Source organism: Esox lucius, chromosome 6 (assembly GCF_011004845.1).
Source record: "Esox lucius isolate fEsoLuc1 chromosome 6, fEsoLuc1.pri, whole genome shotgun sequence".
In the NCBI taxonomy this organism is placed as follows: domain Eukaryota; kingdom Metazoa; phylum Chordata; class Actinopteri; order Esociformes; family Esocidae; genus Esox; species Esox lucius.
This window is the reverse complement of record NC_047574.1, coordinates 27911145-27930520: the sequence shown is the minus strand read 5'-3', so window position 1 is coordinate 27930520 and position 19376 is coordinate 27911145. Positions and strand designations below refer to the sequence as shown.

Sequence of the window (19376 nt, the reverse complement as noted above, 5' to 3'; positions counted from 1 at the left end):
ATTAACTTCAAGGGGACATTTCACTGCTACTGTAATTACCTATACTGTTTGTGTCCTTTAATATGGTATTCACATATCATATGTGGCATTCCCTCACGCAACGCATTCCCCCACGCAAACATTTCTGCATTTCACCAGTAGAGATGAGCCAGCTACATTTCCTGGTTGTAAGCAAGCCACAATATTCGACACATACGAACATTTTGGAATTTCCTGGTTGCTAGTAAACCACTACGTCCAGCTTTCCCTCCAGACTCCAGACTCCTCAGAAGCCGCCATTGTTTTGCAATCTCAAACAGACTAAGCCACTCAAAAAAACTACTGCCCCCGTTTTAAACGGATAGCTTTGAGGCTGGGAACAGGGGTCTTTACAAAGCCACAGAAAGTGTGTCAAGCTGGCTATCTAGCAATGTGGTAGCCGATAGGAACATTGTTGAGAAGTCCAATGGCTCCATTGAATGGGGACAACCATATTTAGACGCCAATAGGGTGATCAAGCAAACAGTCTGCAATCATTGTTAGGAGATGAGATAACTACAGTTCTTGGCTATGTTGTCCAGTGGTAAAGGTTAGATACACACCAGCCGAGCTTAGTTTTAGTCTTTGCCTGTCCAGCCTCTACCAGCAGTAGATATAAGAGAATGAATCTTATGTTGGCTTTTTTTTATATGAAAATGTCTTAACTCTTTAATTTCAACAACATCATGGGTACATTAAGCTGGTGTTTTTTGTTGTTGTTGTTGTTTTTGCGCTTTTCGGACAGATTAAGGGTTGTAATTTCATTGCCAGTAGCCTGAGACTGTGACTGTACTCCAGGTGTTACTGACGACAGGGTTAAAATGTCCACACCTCTGTTTTGACTTCACTATAACTGTTGCTCAGGCTTTTTTCAGTGGCAGTTATGGTGCTTTCATACGTTTTTTAATGTGGAACAGAAGGTGAAAACGTGGCTAAGTTGGGGAGAACTCCAGGTGTGAACCAGTCGTCGATGAGCATCACAGGGAATCTAGTGGGAGGGTGAAACGCTTTAGGAATTGGATTTGCTAATACAACCTTTCTCTCAACACGCAAACCAGTCTGTTTAAGCTACAGCAAAACACAGCCTGTTATTATTGTTTGGTAACTGTTGTTTTACCAGGTTAGTTGACTGAGAATATTTTCAATTACAGCAATGACCTGGGATCAATTAGGGTCAACTGCCCTGCTCAGTGACCAAACAACAGACAGGTGGTTCAGAGATAAGGAATGTGATCCACTTTCTGTCCAGTTCCAACCCGGAGTGGTCTGTTCCTAGTGCAGTCAGTTCTCCAGTCCATTGCTCTAATCTAACTAGTATTCTATACCTTAACCCAGTGCTATATAACCCAGTAAAGTCACGGTTTATGTATGCACCACGCCAAAGTCTGGCCACTGACTAGCTTTGTTTTGAAAGAAGCCGATGACATATGTCCATAAACCACCTTGTTCACTGACTGATCACACAGACAGGCTGAGTGCAGCCCAGCCCTCATTTAAGGAAATATCCCAGACCCAGTGCCTCAAGGCTAGGTCTCTGGACTGGGGAAGCAGATGGCTGAGGACCAGAGCTATTTCTGGGTTTAAAGGAGCAACTGTCCACAACTGTCACCATTAGAATGCCTGGGTGGTATTTATCAGGCAAAAAAAGGGAGGAAAATAGATAGGAACAAGGACTATGTAAATATGTGCAAGAAGTTTTTTTTTTTTTTTATTCTGCAAAATGCTACACTGAGCCCTTATTTCTTAAACCCTTGTTTAGGTAGGACTTCCATTGAACTCAGCTATTTTAGTGTCAAAATCCAAGCAACACATCTCTCCTCCCAGTGAAGCTAGAGTAGTGGTTTTAACTGAATGGTTCGCAGAGTCCTGGTAATCTGCCCTGTGATCCACAAGCCTTTCTGAATATTGAAAATGTAACCATTAGAAAAGGTTAAAAGACTGCATTGCTCGAGCTAGAATGTTGGCTGTGAACTTTGACCCCAGAACTCCAGTCAGGCTCTCAACATTGGTCAACTGTACTTTATACTGTAACAAGGTTTAGAAATCCATAGGTTTGTGTCTATAAAAACAGCACATTGAGCTTTAATATGGCTTGTGTGTTTGTCTCACCACAGTTCAAACAAAAGGCAACCTCACCTTAATCTGGAGTATAGGTCACTGATGTGATCATACCAAGTTGTCATCTTCCATACATGGTTAACAGATAGAATGGGGCTGTTTCCTCTGGCCTACTGACTATCTATAGTATTATTTTGACATCCTTTACGACAAATTACACAAATGCTCCCTTAGGCGCTGGCAGACACAATGATTTCTTGCCTCAGGATGGCCAAACCATGCTAACATGCTAACATTGGAAATGGCAACAGGGAAGAGAGGGTGACATTGACTGTTTGAATGCTTTAGTTTGACTATGCACAGGATTGCCATATAAGAGCCTCGGCTGTCTTGACCCTGACTGGTTGGGAAGGGTTAGAAATCCTAGATCTACTCTCATCTGTTCATCTTTGGACTGGGTGGCTGAACTGATTCTTACCCGCTCTTATTTCCATTCAGATCTAACAACCAGTTTCAGTGCATTCGGTGTCATAACTGCAGGACAGAAAAAGTCACTATTATCATCATCATCACCTTAACAACCATATCAACCTCCTGCTCGAGTTGACAAAGAGAATGTTTGTAGGAGACAAATGCCCAAGTAAAACCAGTAAACACCCAGAAGTTAACATTAGTCAGAGGGCCCCTGGAAAAAACTTTCATGTTCTTAGTTAACATTTAGCTCCTTTCACAGATGAAATCAATTATAAATTAAATATTATGACGCCTTGGGTGACTAAGCATGATATTCTCACTGTAAACTGCTATGTGCAAATTTGACTTAAACTCTGTTTTTGAATTATAGGCTGTTATGACCACTTAAAATAAAGGTACTAATAGCTGTTTTCCTCTGATTCTCACATGCTTTGTTTGAACACTAAAACAGAGACTGGCAAAACCGCAATTGAAAGCAGTGCAGGTCTTTTCTACTCTCGCTGATTACTTGAGGATATTCCTTAACATTTTCATGAACATCCCAATACAATGTTGATGCAATTCAGTAACTACAAACCATTGACCGAAATCCTTCAGATTTAAGCTTTGTTTACCTACCTTAAAAGTTTGTTATCCTAGTAGATAGTTTATCCAAACCACTGGTCATTAGTATCTTGTTGTTGCTTGCTTTTTGTGGTTTTAGACTGAGTATCTCTATAAGCACTTTGTGACTACTGTTGGTATGAAAATAACTTTATAAAATACATTTTATTGTATTGATAAATTATTATGGGAGTAGCCTACAGACCAAATACACTTTTTTATTTAATCATATAATTGTTTCCAGTAGCCTCGATGTCTTCCAAAATAGAAAATGATATTTGCTTGAAGTACCATTTTAGGACAATGTTAAAACAATTCACTGTGTTATAATAGTGGATATTTAGTAGTAGAGCAATTTCTCTAAAACAATTTTGCCCTTATTTTTCTAATGCAATATACAGGCTGCTTTAAGAAACTCTGTTTTGTTTAGTTGTGAAGGTGAAGGCGCACACTTCAGTGTATCTTCAGTGTATCAAGCTGTGCATTTGAGCCAGTCTTTAGTGCATCTGGATTTATTTGTGGCCCACAGACAGCCCTCAAGACTAACCCAGGACCATACCGACTTGCTGCAAAAAATGGGCTCAGAGTACAAGTATTGCATTTTATATATATATATATATATATATATATTATAAGTAAATAGCTATTTTGTTATTTTAAAATTCAGTTTGGTCAGAATTATTTTCTAAGCCCTGGGCAGTGTTCCTTAAAAATAAATCATGCTTTAATGGTCATTGTTAATAAAAGAAAATACGCTATTGATTTATCATGCTATTTCATTGGTATTTTATTGAACTTCAGAATGTTGATATTGTGACATACTTATGACTAATGAAAATGTTTCGTTTTCTGTTGCAAAAATTTTGCTACATTCTGCCTTTAGGGACCATACCATGTAGTCTACTGTTGAATGGCTTTTATCTGTCTGTTGCAGCTTAGTTTTGAAACTCTTTTACTTTTCAACTTGTTTTCGCCATTCCAGCCAGCAACACAGCTGCTCAGTCTCTCACAGGTTTCTTTATATAGAGACTTCCACATGGTAAACCAAGTTATCTGTCTCTGTCATTCAACCTCGCGTGTGGTAGCATTAGAGAGATTGAATAGACATTTGTGTTAAAAAGTGTTTCCCGATTGGAGCCAATATTATAGCTGCACATTTTCTGTTGGGCAATGAATATAGAAATATAAAATGTTTTAATCCTCCACAATGAAATTGCTCAGGGGACTATTGATTGGTCACCGTTGACCTCTTTGGTTCCTGTTCATTAATGACCGTGTTGCTCCGCACAAGACCAACTCCACCTTGAAGTTTGCAGAAGACACTGCAGTTGTAATCTTGATTACCACAATTTGTTAGCCTACAAGGATGAGGTAAGGCATTGTGGTGCCAGGACAACCACCTCTCCCTCTCAGCAAAATAAGCAAGATGATTGTTGACTTTAGAAAGCAGTCATGGGAACACACCCTAATCTACATTCTCACCTGACACAAAATGATCGATCAGTCTTGATTTGCAGAAAATTAGGACTTTTATTATGACAGGCGAAGTAGTGTATCTCTGATTCATAGTGTATCTCTGATTCAATGGACTAGTCTTCATGGTACACTGAGGTTACATCAATGATCAACTTAATTATCACTCCCACAATTTGACTATGTAATCCAGGCTTCTTAGTCTTCAACAGTCTTTTTAATACGAACATCACTGATGATAATCAGCAAAGACTATCATGGGTGACTATCATACCTAATCGTACCTATTGAGATGAGTCTGGCCTTGTGTTTTCATGTGTATGAAATGGAGACAAAAAGGAGCGCCGCTACTGTTAATCTGTACCAGGAAGTTCTTTCCCTGGTTGTTGCGGAGGTGCAGGACGGGTGTGTCCATACGCCTCTGACAGCCACAGCCAGGCCTTGTGACGCCCTCCCATTGTCTCCAGGGCAGAATGCATGCTCTGTCACATTCTTTGCATTGGAGTGTCCATTGTTTGTTTGTCTATGTGTGTGTGTGTGTGTGTGTGTGTGTGTGTGTGTGTGTGAAAATAAGATCATTGAATGGTTGTGTTTCATTGGCTATGAATGGTTGTGTTTCATTTAGGTTACATGTCCGTCCATCCGTCTCACCCCCCGGGCATTCACATAAGTTTGATCTTTCATGTTAACTTTTCCATGGAATTTGTTGATCTGAAATGTGATGTCTGTGTCACTGTTATGTCGACCCAGGTTATAACCTATAATCTGTTGTTTTTCTACAGGACGCATGGGTTTGAACTTTCACCACCCTGGAGCAGATCACATAATGCCACTGAACTGTGAGTACCATTTCAAAACATCTGATACATTTCATTTTGTGTTAATTCCTCTGTTAATATCGATCTGGGTATTTGTGAGTTGTGCCGTAGGTTTTGCTCCTCCATTTCCTGGAAACAATAATGTAAACTGACTCAAACGTCATCGTGACACACCTGTGCAGCATGCCTCAGGATTTACCACAGCCTCTCCGGTCAGGACAGGGACTGTCCACAGGGTTGATGCCCATAAACAGTCGGGCACAGATGCCCACCCGTGCTAATCCCACCTGGCGCACCGTGCCAAGTGTTACCCCTGACCCCATAAATCCAGTGTGGACCTCTCCCTCTCAGCAGTGAGCAACCCTGAACACTGTCCCTAATAATAGCCAACCTGTAAGACTAGAACCTGGCAGATGGCTTATGGATAACCTGACCCGGTCTCACCACGTGGAAAAGGTCACAGTGTTTGGTCCACACAGGCTCGAGGCGTGGCCGGCAGCAAGTGTTTTCCGTTCTCCGTCTACGAGCGAGGAATACATTCCTCGCATTTCAGAAAGGGCACTTTTTTTCTCCCTCACTTCAGTTGTATTTTTTTTCTTTCTGAGTTCCAAGAAGTGTGTTGGCAGAAGTCTCTTCCTTTCAGCCTTTCAAACTCCAGTGGGAGGATTGGGGTGTCCACGGTAACTGGTGGAGCTCGGCTCAAGACATCTGGGAGTGTTAGTCGAGTCTCGGATAATGTTCAATATTTTCTGGAACCAAGAGGGAGCGACTACCTAGACTCGTCCAATGAGTAATGCTTATTTTTGTTGAATGCTTTTTAAAACATTGTTCAGTTGCCTGCCCTAATGAACCCCACCCAGATCCTCCTACCTAGCCTGGTTGGGGATACCAGCAGGGGAAACGGTGAGAACAGAGGAAAAAAGGATGAATGGAAAGGGCCCATGACATCCAACACTGTTTAAAGTAACTCCTTTTACTGCAGTCACAGCTTGATAACACTGTGCCGTCTGTTTTCTCTTTAACTTGTTCTTTTCATTGTCGGCCCTTTGGGAGACACATTTCAAATAAACGGCTGTTCTGGAGCATTTAGCTTAAGCACAGATCTCGGAGCTGCACGGAATTGGCCCTCTCAGCTGTAGTCTGTGATGTGTGTGGACAGCAAGGCTTTGGATGTGAGGGAAGTGGTTTGACGACACGTCAGTCTACTCCTCATTCTCCTTCATTGCTTCAATGTTTACATTTACAGTTGTTTGGCAGATGTTCTCATCCAGAGCGACTTACACAAGCAATTAGCGTATACCTAATTTTCTTGCTTTGGAGCCGAAGCCTAGGTTGCATTGTATTCAAGGAGGCTTTCCTCAGTACCTCTCCTCTCCGCACGACAGTCCGTTAAAGCTGTGCAGTCATAACATACACTCCTTGTGCTGAGATTTTCTCATCCTCCCTTTAAAAAAGTAGCTTCAAGTAGACACTCGCCTTTTTGAGCCTGTGCCTACTCCAGCCACGCCCTTCTTCTGTCTCCTCCTGGCCCTGTCTTATTTTCCCCCTCGCCAGGGGTGACTGGCACTGGCAGTTTCCCAAAGCTACGTAATAATCTACACTAGATCAGCGGGTCCCCACCCTTCAGCCTCCCTCCTCTTGTTGCTAGGCGCCTTTGTCTACCTCAAGTTCCAGACAGTGGGAGAGCGAAGTGGAGAAGGACAACCCCCGCTCGGGTTTGAGGAGAGACAGTTTTAATGAAAACCCAGTGAGAGAAGAGGCCCGGAGACAATATCTCTGTCAAGAGCAAAGCGGGCCGGTTGGGGGGGAGGGGTTGTTGGCAGAATGGCATTGGCACAACGGAGGACCCCGTATTGACTGTGTTTTCTGTGACACAGGTCTGTTTATGGATGCATAACCCCAGTGTTCCCCATTGTCTTCTGGCATTAACCTTGTAGACATGGCCTCTCTCTCCCTCCTATGTTTCCTGTTCGTCTTCTTTCTCAGGCGTGGCCATGCTTCTACACAGGCTCATTAGTTGAGTTTAGAGAAGGTTACGAAACCTGAAAACACCCACTCGAACGATACGTTTGGGGTGTTCTTTCACCACTGGATTCCTTAAGCTCTGGGTCACAGGTGTCAAGCTTTTTCCATGGACGATAGGGTGTCTGCGGTTTCCGTTTTGACCCTGTACTTCGATTATTTACATCACTACTTAGTTAGGATCTCCCTTCACCTGATTTTCTAGGCTTCAATTGGGCTCCAAATGAAAGGAAATACCAAAAACAAGCATACACCACACCGAGGAATCGGTTTGACCCCTATGCACTGGCTCCTACTTGGAAGCTCTGTACTGAAATCCCACATGTGCACTGATTATTGAAAGGGAGAGAAAATGCACGAAAGGTTATTTTACTTTCTAACTGCTGTACCTTTTTCTCGTTGACTAGATTGAGATCTGCCAGCCACTCCTAACACTGTTCTCCCCTCGTCCGTCTCCAATCCGAATCCTGTGACACGGACTGCCAATGTGACTGGAAAAAGTCCTTTTGGACGGGTTAATGTGTCACTAGTTCATGAGAATGACTAACGACGCCTGCCTAATGTCTGCGTGGGCCATTTTTTCGGCCACAGTCATTAATATTCATGCCAGTGAGCAATTTGAGTAAACGTGAGCCAGGCGGCTTTTCGTGTTTTATTGCCTGAGATTAGAATCTGGCCTGTGGGCTCAGTCGTCGTTCTGCCGTCGAAAGTGAACATTTCTTGACGCCGTTAGAACCCCTCAGTCCACCTCTGGTCCGGCCCAGTTTGGGCAGGTGCAGCAGGTTTCATTTGGGCTCCATCCAGCCGGGGCCACAATGGGACCTTGTTTCCCTTCCGCCGCGCCGATGATTAGGTGTGTCCATCGGCATCTGCGGTTTCACTGTTGCCTTGGTGATGTTCTGCCTGGTTGTCCTCCTGCGAAACCCATCTCTCTGTCTCTCCCTCTTCTCCCTCTCTCTCCCCCACGCCCTCCCTCCCATCCCGCTGTTCACAAGCAGCCAGGAGCTATGGCCGCCGAAGAGGTAACGTGTGCAGTTCTACTTTGTGTTTAAGCTTGCCAAAATGGACGGGAGGAGCGAGTGCAATTGCTCGGCTCCCTCAGCAGGGGCATCTGTCGCTTTCCACGGCTGGGGGTTCTAGTTGGATGTCACGTGATCTGCCTCCATTGTCTGTGCCGTGATTGGACAAAATCATATTAATTCATGCACATTTTGAGTTTTTTGATGTCATTGCATTTAATCAGGTCGGGCAGTGGCAGATGATTAAATTACTGGCTTATTTTGTGACTTTTTGTTTTATATTTGGCTTGACGCTAATTTTTCTGTCTAATTTTCCTAGTGATTGTACAGTATGTCTGTCAAGGCATCTGTAATGTGGTTTATTTATGAAATTCCTCTTATATATAAATGGAACAGTCCCTAGCTATAATCTGTGGTCTGTTGTTCAAGTGAGCCCTATCATTTTTATATTAATAATAGTTTGTATATAAACCAAGGTTTTAGCTTTAAATACAAAGACTTTAAGCTGTAATTTATTAGGCCTGGTTTGAATCCTGAATGCTTATTGGCTGATCGCGGTAAAAAATGACACCATATACCACGGCTATGACATGACACGTTTTACAGCTCAAAATATGTTGGTAGGCGGTTTATAGGCGCAATAAGGCATCTTGCAGTTTTGTGATATAGGTTCAATATACCAACAAGGCTGTGTCCAGGCACTCTGTGTTTTATCATATAACACACCCCTTGTGGCTTATTACTTACATATAGCATGGGTTTGACAAAACTCTTAATTACATTGGTAGAAGCAATACGGCACCTTAGGAGTTTGTGGTATGAAGCCATTACACCATGGCTACAGGCTGTATCCAGGCATTCCACATTGTGTTGTATATAAGAGCAGCCCTATGCTATGGTATATCGGCCATCCTACACAGCTCCTTGTTCTCTATTGCTATTTATAAACCAAGTGATTTAAATCGTGATTGGCTGATAGCTGTGGTATATGAGACTGTATACAACGGTTATTACATCACGTCACTTTTTACTGCTGTAATTGAGTTTGTAACCAGTTTGTAAGCATATTAAGGCATCTCAAGTGTTTGCTGTATATTGCTAACATACTACGGCTAAGTGCTGGGTACAAGCACTCTCCAATGCGTTGTGCCTGACAACAGCTCTTAGCCGTTGTCTGGTCATATTCCACACCCCTTCCTGCCTTATTGCCTGCAGATACTGTATACATGTATGTTTACATTGCCTTCAGAACTATTCAGACTCCTTTTCACTTTCAAAGATATTTTCGATTAAATATTTTTTGCCATCAATCTACATCGAATACCTCAAAATGACAAACCAATTGCAATTGCATAAAAAAAGTGTATATATATAATAATTAAAGTAATAACACAAACTGATGACAAAGTGGTCTTCATACTTTTCGAAGGCTGTTTGTGTGTGTGTGTGTGTGTGTGTGTGGAATTATCATAAAAAAATAATCACAGAGGAAGTAGACAGACTGAATGACATGGATGGGTGCTGCAGACATTCTTCTCTGATTTTGGAGTGTTCAGCTAGTTCATGCCTCCCCTGAACCACGAAAGCCCTGGTAACATTTGCAACACTATGGCAACATTATTGAAGTGCTTGTATGTTTTGTAAGAACGTTGGGACTTTTAAGTCTCTGTTGGCAGTATAAAGTCCACATGCTGACAGAACTAATGACTCAGCAGACAACAAATTGGCCTGTTGTCTTCCATAAGTCAGCACATGAAGATTGCACTTAAAAAGCCTCCATAATCCTGTACCTTTTGAGTGGCCAAACTACTTTACATTGGCCTAACAAAGACCTCCAAAACAGGCTCTCTCCATATTTTAAATACGTGCAACACCATTTCAGTCAGTGTACATAATCCTATCGGCTTTCACCTATAAGAGATCGTCCACTGCTGTCTGGCGATTGGTCTGCCATTTTGCCCCTATCCTTTTGGCACCATCCATCTTTTTCTCCATGGGGATCTATGGCTTGCAGTAACTCCTATCTAGTGGAAGAAAGCTGTGTTGTTTTGTGATTGTACTGAATGGATGACAGTGTGGACGAGAGCAGCCAGAGCCACAGTGTTTGGGCAACAAGAGCTGGTGGTGCAGCGTGATGGTGGCCAGACTGCTCTGTTGTAACCAGATAATAAATGTCTCTCTGTCTCTCTCTCTCTCGCTGTCTCTGTCTCTCTCTCTGTCTGTCTGTCTCACCCTTCCTTTCTTCTTCATCTGTTTCCAGGCCGCTCTTCCCTATTTCCCTTTGAGGATGGTTTCCTCGACGACGGGCACGGCGACCCCTCACTGACCCCGGGCTTGAACTCGCCCACCCGTTGTCAGAATGGAGAGCGGATGGAGCGCTACTCGAGGAAGGTGTTTGTTGGAGGCCTGCCCCCCGACATAGACGAAGGTATGAATGGCAGATGGGCAAACAGTGTCCCGGATTTTGTTCTCATTCTCTTTAAGCTCGTCGTGGAGCCAACTGGGTTTTATACCCCCACTTCTCTTTCTTATCATCAATTAAGTTTCAAAACACATTTCCTAGTTCAGCAGCAGATAAGTCTAGAGATTAGCCGCAACTTGTCTACTCTGTAAAGAGCGTACAGGTAACCAATATGCATATGGAAGCTTCTGGATCTTTATCAAATTGATGCTTTGACGAAGGTCATAGAAAAAACGTGTCCCAAATTAAAAAAGGAAACGACTGAGAAAATCGAGATCAGAGAAGTGCAGAGAAATAGAACTCCTGAAGGAGTCCAGTGGGGTTAGTGTTGTCTGCATACGGTCTCCATCAGCGAAGCAGCTGTATCCACTGGCTTGTGACTGACTGGTTAGACTCTGTGGGTTTGTGGTAGCAAAGCTCGCAGTCAGTCTGTCTGGCAGCAGATGTGATATATCGAGCGTTATCGCGCTGAGTGAAAAGACGGCCTGAGGGCCTAGTAGGATTATGGGAATTTGGAATAGTGACACCGCTCAATGTGGCTTTTATGAGACGGTGCATTGCACACGCACACCATACACACACGCACACGCGCACACACCACCAAACTGAGCAACAGCCACAGTGCACACACGGAAAGAGAGAGAAAGAGTCTGTGAACAATGTATGGCCATGATCTCCATGAAATATTCATGAGTTTGGACAGAACAACGACCCCGGTTAGAACAGAACATGTCTAGTGTGTGGAGGCGGTTTTGTGTTTGATGCACTTGGCTGGAAAGCAATGGGAATACAAGCAACATTCTGATGATTGTCTTGGCTATTGTTGATGTAATATAGTGAGTATAGACAATAGAAACTATTTTCACAATGCTGACATTTCAGGAAATTGCATATCAAGTTGGGAAATAGTTTTTTTCAGATATTAGTCCCATATAACATTTCTTTCTTTTTTTTCGTAGATGAGATCACCAACAGCTTCCGTCGCTACGGTCACCTGGTAGTGGATTGGCCCCACAAAGCAGAGAGCAAGTCCTACTTTCCGCCAAAAGGTAATAACAGATCATTTGTTTAAAAGAACCTGTCCTCAGTAAAGGAGATTTGCTGGCGGGCGAGCAGCTCCTCATGTTAGTCACTTGTTAATCCTCTCGACCGTTCCCTTACCAGTCCATTCCAGATTTCAGTCCCTGGTAACAGATGTTATTATTCACTGTCTCAAAGACACCAAGCTGCGCTGCTGAGGCAAGAGGTCTTGTGTAAAGCTGTTTGCATTACCCAGAATTCATGGGCCACCTAGGTCTTGAGTTGAGGAGTCTCGAGGCATCTGTTTATTTATTTGGCCCCCTGCTTCTATCTCAAGGATAGGGAATTACACACACACACACACAGAGATGCTCTCTGGTATTTCACAACAGGTAGAAAAGTGAGAAGAGAGTGGGTGTGTGTCTGTAACGACCTGAGAAATGCCCGGGCTTTCACCTGGCCAATGGCCCTTTTGTGTTTCATCTCGTAAATTCCCCCAACCCACCCCCGTGCATGTACCATGACACTGTGCTGGCTACACACACACACACTCACGGTTCAATATGTCGTATTAGGAAAACTAATAAAGCAGAGGGATGGAAATGTCTGACATTCCGTAGTCTGACGGTAATATGGGCCACATCTGGAAAAGCTGTGAAAAACTGCCTGATGCTTCTCACTTTCGATATCCTTTTTTTCTGGGTGGTAGGCTGTGTTTTCAACAGCCATGGGCTTTGGGGCCCTCTCGGTATCTAGTACTCCGAAGCTCAGACAGGAAAATACGGATAGATGAGTTTGGTTTAATAGCCCAGGAGGAACCCTTCTAATAGGATGGGGGAACACTTGGTTAACCACAAAGAAGCCACTGCCTCCTGTTTTAGTTGGCCACATTTGTGTTGGCCATGAGAAGTTGTGTTCAGCCACCTAGGCCTTTAAACAGCTACCCTACTTCCATCCGTAACCCTCAAAATCCCTCGTTTACACCCCCCCCCCCCCGCCCACCCGGAATTGGCATTTGGAGATGTTAGCCAAAAAGACTGGGCGGTTGTCCTAATGGCAAAGTTATCCACTGTAGATTTGTGTAAGCGCAAATTCTGTGTGTGTGTGAGATAATCCTATCCCTTCACAAGCTTTAACTGGTTCAAAGCAGATCAGGGATTCATATCAAGTGGTCATTGCTCTCCCGCCATATTAAAAGTGGTTCCACGCTGACCAAGTGGAAGATGGTAGTCATCTTTCCGGCCCTGTGCCGCATTAAAACGAGCAGTTATGTGTCTCTGTACAATTATGAAACTCTGTTTTGGGTTTGAGGGATGACTCATCCCCTGGCTTCCAGGCCTCACTGAGGGCCGGGTTCGCTCCATCTAGGGCCCAGATGGGACGTCATCCCAGAAGAACAGGCTGAAAGTCAGTTCCTGGGGCCACCGTGGCCCCTTGGCTCCCGTGGCAATAGTGTCGGAGCTTAGTCCCTATTACCTCACCCTGCCTGTTCATCGGCTCTCTTAGCCGGAAGCCACTACCGGACGAGGTCGATGTGTTGGGGTGCTCTGTTGCTCGCACCTTCTCACTGGGCCCCCACCGTTCTGACCCGAGCACAGCGCTGGCAACCATCTTCAAGTGCTTCGCTATTTCTGTCATCTCCGTGTGGAGGCAGAGAGTAGTCAGGGACCGAAGGAGAGGGTACTTGGCATCAAGAAGGGGTGCTTTTAGGGTAACGTCTGCATTAGAGTCTGGGAGCTCATTCACATAGAAGTGGGTCAAGGCGGGCACAGGCTGGCATGAGAGGGCAGACAGGAAGACAGCTTCGCAATGATGCCACCAAAGCCCATCTGTCCACGTGCCCTCCCACCCCTGTGCGGGGTTAGTTCCCTGCAGTGAAGATGGAGGATCCGTTTAGTGATTTCTCTCGAATTGAGGCGATTCATGAAGCTTCATTTCACCTCCTCGTGTCTCAGCTGTCGGTTCTCCTGTCACGCTCCCATGCCTGCTTGTTTTAGGAAAGCAGATGTTTGCGTGCCACCCTGTGCCCCCCTGTGCCCCCGCCCCCCATCTCCTTCCCCTTGTCATGTGAGCTGCTACCAGCGATGCATGTTTTTTCTTTCAGTGGTCTGGTTACAGCTCTTTGTGATTTTTGTCTTCTCTCGATCCCTCTTCTCTTTGTCAACCCCTTCTTCACACTTTCCCCCCTCCATCTCTCTTTTTCTCGTTTGGGTTGCGTCATGTTTGTTCCCTCGTGTCATCCTGTCCAGCCTTCCTCCATGTCCCTGGATCTCTTCCCCTCCAGTTGGATGTTAGACATTGTACAGTGTCAGTGGGGTAGCTCCGCTGTTTCATTGGCGATCAGTTGAGACAGTTCAGACAGCCTCCAGACTTGGAGGGAGATGATTTCTGTGTGAGTATTTTGTCGATGAGCTGTGAGGGAGCTTTGCCAGACTGCTCTCCAACCTTCACACATTGGACCCTGATTTATACTGCACCAGTACTGGGTGTGTATCCATAAAGGGTCTCAGAAGGGGCTGATCCAAGATCAGATTTGGATTTCAGAGTATAATGTATAAGACATTGAGGGACCTGATTACAAATCAGATCTCTGTATGAATACTGATGAGACCAGATTGGGAAACATTCACTTTGATTGTGATGACACGCTGATGAACAAAACCAGACACTTAAACTGTAGGCGTACTCCGAAATGAATGTCACAGCTTCAAATGTTATTGTTACCGTTTCAATGGAAGGAAATTGACTGCCACAGAGTAACTGCCGTTTTGTTGAAAGTCATTTTAGCAGCTGCTGAATTGTATTTGTCAGTTGTAAGCCAAAGTTGACTTACAAGAGCCTTGAGGTGAGTGCCTTTCAAACAAAAAGCTAACGATTTAGTTACTGTTGTTAGGTAGTTGCTTTGCACATGAGTCTTGGATGTCGAGTCAACATGAAACTGCAGTGGCTTGTTTCAAACCCGTGTATGCATTTGGTGTCTGCCGGGTGAGACCACGGCAACAGATGTTTTGATCAGTGGAAAGATGTTTTGATCAGTGGTCGCTAATAACGTCTGACCATGAATTGGTAGTGTTGCCGCACAACACACTGACAAAACAGAGGACGAGACGTGCCCCACAGGATCACTGACAGCCGTCTCATCAGGGGGTGCTGACGCTATGACTGCACCCCTACTTCCCATGGCTATGGATGAGATGGTGTTGGTCATCCGTGAGGGGACAAGTCAGTTGGTCCCGGCTGTGTGCGAGGTCGTTGCCTTGGCTGTGCGGCCATTAAGTAACCCAGCGTGACATTTATCTGTAAACCGAATTCTTTATGATTCAAAACTCCTGACCGTATGATTTCCTTTACTCCCCTTGGTGTAGTTGGCGAGCTCAGCTGCTGTGCTCTAGAAGCCTCTAGCATGAGCCACTGCAGATCTGTGCCCTCCTCTCCTCCTCCGTTAAGCTAAGCCCCTGCACTGCGAAAGCCTGCCTGGAACCTCCTTCCAACCAATATTTACACCAATCCTATGCTTTCCAATTGTTTGACTAGGAGACTTTTGGCAATGTGGTTTACTAGGAAGTTTTTCCTAGTCACTGTGCATCAACTCAATTGTTGCTTGCTCTTAGGGGTATCTGTAAAAGGACTTTCTGACAACTCCTAATGTAAAATAATTGATTGATAATGTGAGTGCCCTCTTCTAGAAAAAAGCAGAGAATCATGGATGCAATCCAGGAAAGACTCAAACCCAACTCTAACTTTTAAATGCCATCGAGGCTTAGGCACACTGTCAATGGTATAGCTGCGATGGTAAACTGACATCAACCAAACCGTCTTCTTATCGCAGCTTCAAGATATTAAATGTTTCCTAAAATTGGTGATTGTTAATTGTTCTATACAGAGTCATCAACTCTGCCAGTATATGGCAATATACATCCCTCACCTCTAGTTTATGGTCATAAGTTTAACGGCACATTAACAAACAAATGAACTGAACCAGGCCAAAATCCTGACAGTTTCTTAGGAACTCCCTGGATTACACAATTGATGGCATGGCACCCATCCTAACATGGGTGTGTGTTCCTATTACGGTTGCTGCAGCTTTGAAGTTGCTGGAAGGTGACAGAAGTTAATTTTAAACGTTGCTTTGACTCTGAGAAGGAAGGGGAACAATGCGTACTCAGTGGGAGAGCCAAGGGTGGCCTCCGTCGTTTAGCTGCTAGGTTAGGCTAGCCTGTAGCCTTAACCGTTAACTCTGCCAGTTGACCTTCCAACACATGGCTGCCTTCGCTATGGTCGCTTTCTGTTTTTCATTCCTCCATATACACTGCCATGCTCTCTCTCTCTCTCTCCTCTTTCTTTCTGTTGATATATCTGTCTGTTGGTGTCTCTGTGTCGGCCTGTTGCTGTGTCTTTCTGTCTGGTATGTCTTGCTGTCTCTCTCTGTCTGTGTCCCTGTCTCTTTTACTCCATATCGATATGTTTGCATGGAAGTCACTTATGGTGTTTCAAACAGGATTTCTCGCTGCTTCTTCTTCTTTCGGCATCTTCCTGTTGCTCCGGGATGGAACACGCTGTTCCTTTGACTGACCGCCCCGCTGGCTGGCCGCTGCCTTTTCAAGCTGTTTCTGATGACTGCGGTACACAACCCCTCTCTCTCTCTCTCTCTCTCGCTCTCTCGTCCTCTTTTTCTCATCCTCTTTTTCACTCTCTCTTTCTCTGAGTGCTAAACCACATGATTTCCCCTGATTACAAATCCTCTTCATGTAAAGGCAGTCAGAAGGGTTCCTGTGAAAAAAACCCTGTGTTTGTGTTTTTTTTAGAGGGTATATGGGCTGTTTCCAGCGTCCTGATTTGTCCAGAGTTCCCTAGCTGGATGCGGATGCGTGTGAACCAGTAGCAGAGCTGGATTATTTAGCTGGGGATTGCAGTATGGTTTTGTGATGGGAATACGCCTGAAGCGCCATCGTCCTGCAGGTGTACACTGACGTAGAGCAGTGCTGACCTCCACGACCTTATGTTTTGATCGTGGCGGGTGAGATACCCAGGGACTCATCTGTTGTTACCCGGCCAGGCGGTGGGGGGGGGGGGGGCTCTGTGGGCGCCGCACACTGCCAATCTGACGTGTGTTGTGTGTGAGGGACTGAGTCACTGTTTCAATGTCCTGGCTGGCTGTGACCTCACACAAGGAGCATACACACACACACACAAGCTCTAGTCAGTTGGGTGTAATCCTGAGCGTTACTGCTGAGACTCACAAAGCTAAAGCTCTGCTGTGTGGAACTGCTTGGCTTTGTTATTTGTGGCACTCGTCGTGACGTGCGCAAATGGACTTCAAATGAGTTCTTTGATCCACACGGCTTCACTTATACGTAGACCCTCTATCTTCGCTGTCTTTGAACTCCGCACACACACACACACACACACACACACACACACACACAGATACACACACACACAGACACACACCACAGTTCACTGAATGTGATACGTCAGTGTCTTTCCTCACTCCACCTCTCTTCTGCAGCACCAGTCCCTTTGAGGAATGTTAAGGATGACATTCGCACATTTCTCTGTTCCCCATTTACCCAGCAGTCCTCGGCCGGGCTTGCTGTTTTCAGTGTATGGATCTAAAAGCAGCAGCTGACACACACTGACAAGCAGCCCGTCTGACTGAGCTTCGCACCGTTATTCCGTGTCTGCATGTGGTTCCGTCCTCTACAGATCCATCATACGTCCAGCTGTATATCTACCCCCCCATTCGTATATCGTCCATCATTATCCATATATTTCTCTAACAATCATACATCTCTCCATCCGTCTGTGTCCATGCGTCCATCAGTCATCCATCCATCATCACCCATATATTCCTCCATCCATCCATTTATTAATCATCCATCCTCCTATTTCTCTGTCCAGGCTGCGCTCACCTACTCAGGTTCTAACAACACGTCCCTGTGCCTGATCTGAGGAAAATATGTTTACTGCTGTCCTAGGATGTATCCAAACTTGCGTCAGAGGCAGACACATTGTATGTTAAATGTATGGCTGTGCTGGGTGCTGTTTTTGCCACAAATGTCCTAAAGCACTTTAATCCGTTTTTTTTTATTTTGTCATTTTTTTCCTCCTCATGCTTTCTCATCTATAAAGGCATAACCTTAGCTAACTAGCCAAGTCTTAATAACTGACAGAATAGCCTTGACCCTGGGCCAACTCTCCCTTCTCTATCAATAATAGATGATTGAATAATGCACACTGACAAGTTCTAGCCTCTCTTTATGCGTCTCTCCCCCTTCCCCTGCTTGTCTTTCTTTCTGCTCCCCTCTCTCTGCATCTTGCTCTCTGCCTGTCTCACCCTGACTCTCACATTGACTGCTTCTCTCTCCGCCTCTCCTTTTGCGTCTCTCTCTCTCTCTCTCTCTCTCTGCTTCTCTTTTATGTCCTGTCTGCCTCTCACACTCAAGCTCTCTTTCTCTGTCTCTAGCACTCTCTCTGCCACAAAGCCAGACCTAATCATCCCAAAGAAGCAAATCTCTTTCAGTCCCAAACTTTCCAAAAAGATTATTTTTGGTTGGTACATTTTCCATGGGGTCTTTTTTTTGTGTGAAGTGCAACGGCACTGACTTTTTAGCCGTTTCAGCTTTCAGGCTGCAAGGTACTTTGTGTGCAGTACAGTCTTCTGAAAGTCTGCCGAAGTGACCCGAATCAAACCTCACGTAAAATTGGCTGTAAGAGGAGATGCTCTGAGAATATCAATAGGCTCATAAAAAGAACTGTCTATCTTCACCCTCTTAGACTTTCCCTGAAAATGAATCCATGAGGGCCTCTCTCAAGAGAGACTGTTGTCCTTGGTTCAGATTGGTTTCAAAAGCCACTGTTAACTTGAGCTGGGCACTGAACTGGTCGCTCACATGTTCATAACTACATCAGACAGCTTGCGGTGCACCTCCCAGTGAATGTGGATTTGTGTTTCTCTAGTCCAAACACGCTTCCCTGTCTGTTCTCCTAGGCTACGCCTTCTTGCTGTTCCAAGAGGAGACCTCTGTCCAGGCCCTGATTGACGCCTGCATGGAGGAGGATGGCAAGCTCTACCTGTGCGTCTCCAGCCCCACTATCAAGGACAAGCCTGTAAGTGACTGTTAAAATGTTAAGCTCTGACTTAGTATCTGTCTTTTAACATGTTGAGTTGGCCCTGACGATAGTTCAAGGAATGGTTGCTATAAATGTGTTCCAGTTGTGCACAATAGTGTGAATTTCTTATCAGCTACGTCTTCTAATTATGTACATCTCCAGGTCCAGATCCGCCCCTGGAACCTGAGTGACAGTGACTTTGTTATGGATGGCTCCCAGCCATTGGATCCCCGCAAGACCATCTTTGTGGGGGGCGTGCCCCGGCCTCTACGTGCAGGTAGGGGATTGGTCAGCACG

The 19376-nt window shown here is 44.8% G+C and overlaps 1 protein-coding gene across 7 annotated transcripts in view; it reads left to right on the top strand.

Annotated features, from left to right (window-relative positions):
• Positions 1–19376, top strand: part of cpeb3 (cytoplasmic polyadenylation element binding protein 3) — a 48618-nt gene that overhangs the window by 16209 nt on the left and 13033 nt on the right. For 5 of the 7 annotated variants that reach the window (XM_020047232.3, XM_020047234.3, XM_020047233.2 and 2 more), the window contains exons 4-9: positions 5409–5465; positions 8465–8488; positions 10746–10913; positions 11906–11995; positions 18958–19076; positions 19242–19356. In XM_020047232.3, coding sequence (XP_019902791.1) covers positions 5409–5465; positions 8465–8488; positions 10746–10913; positions 11906–11995; positions 18958–19076; positions 19242–19356 — 573 coding nt within the window. The remainder of the gene's footprint in view (positions 1–5408; positions 5466–8464; positions 8489–10745; positions 10914–11905; positions 11996–18957; positions 19077–19241; positions 19357–19376) is intronic. The other 2 variants (XM_020047236.2, XM_020047231.2) reach the window with 1 other exon arrangement.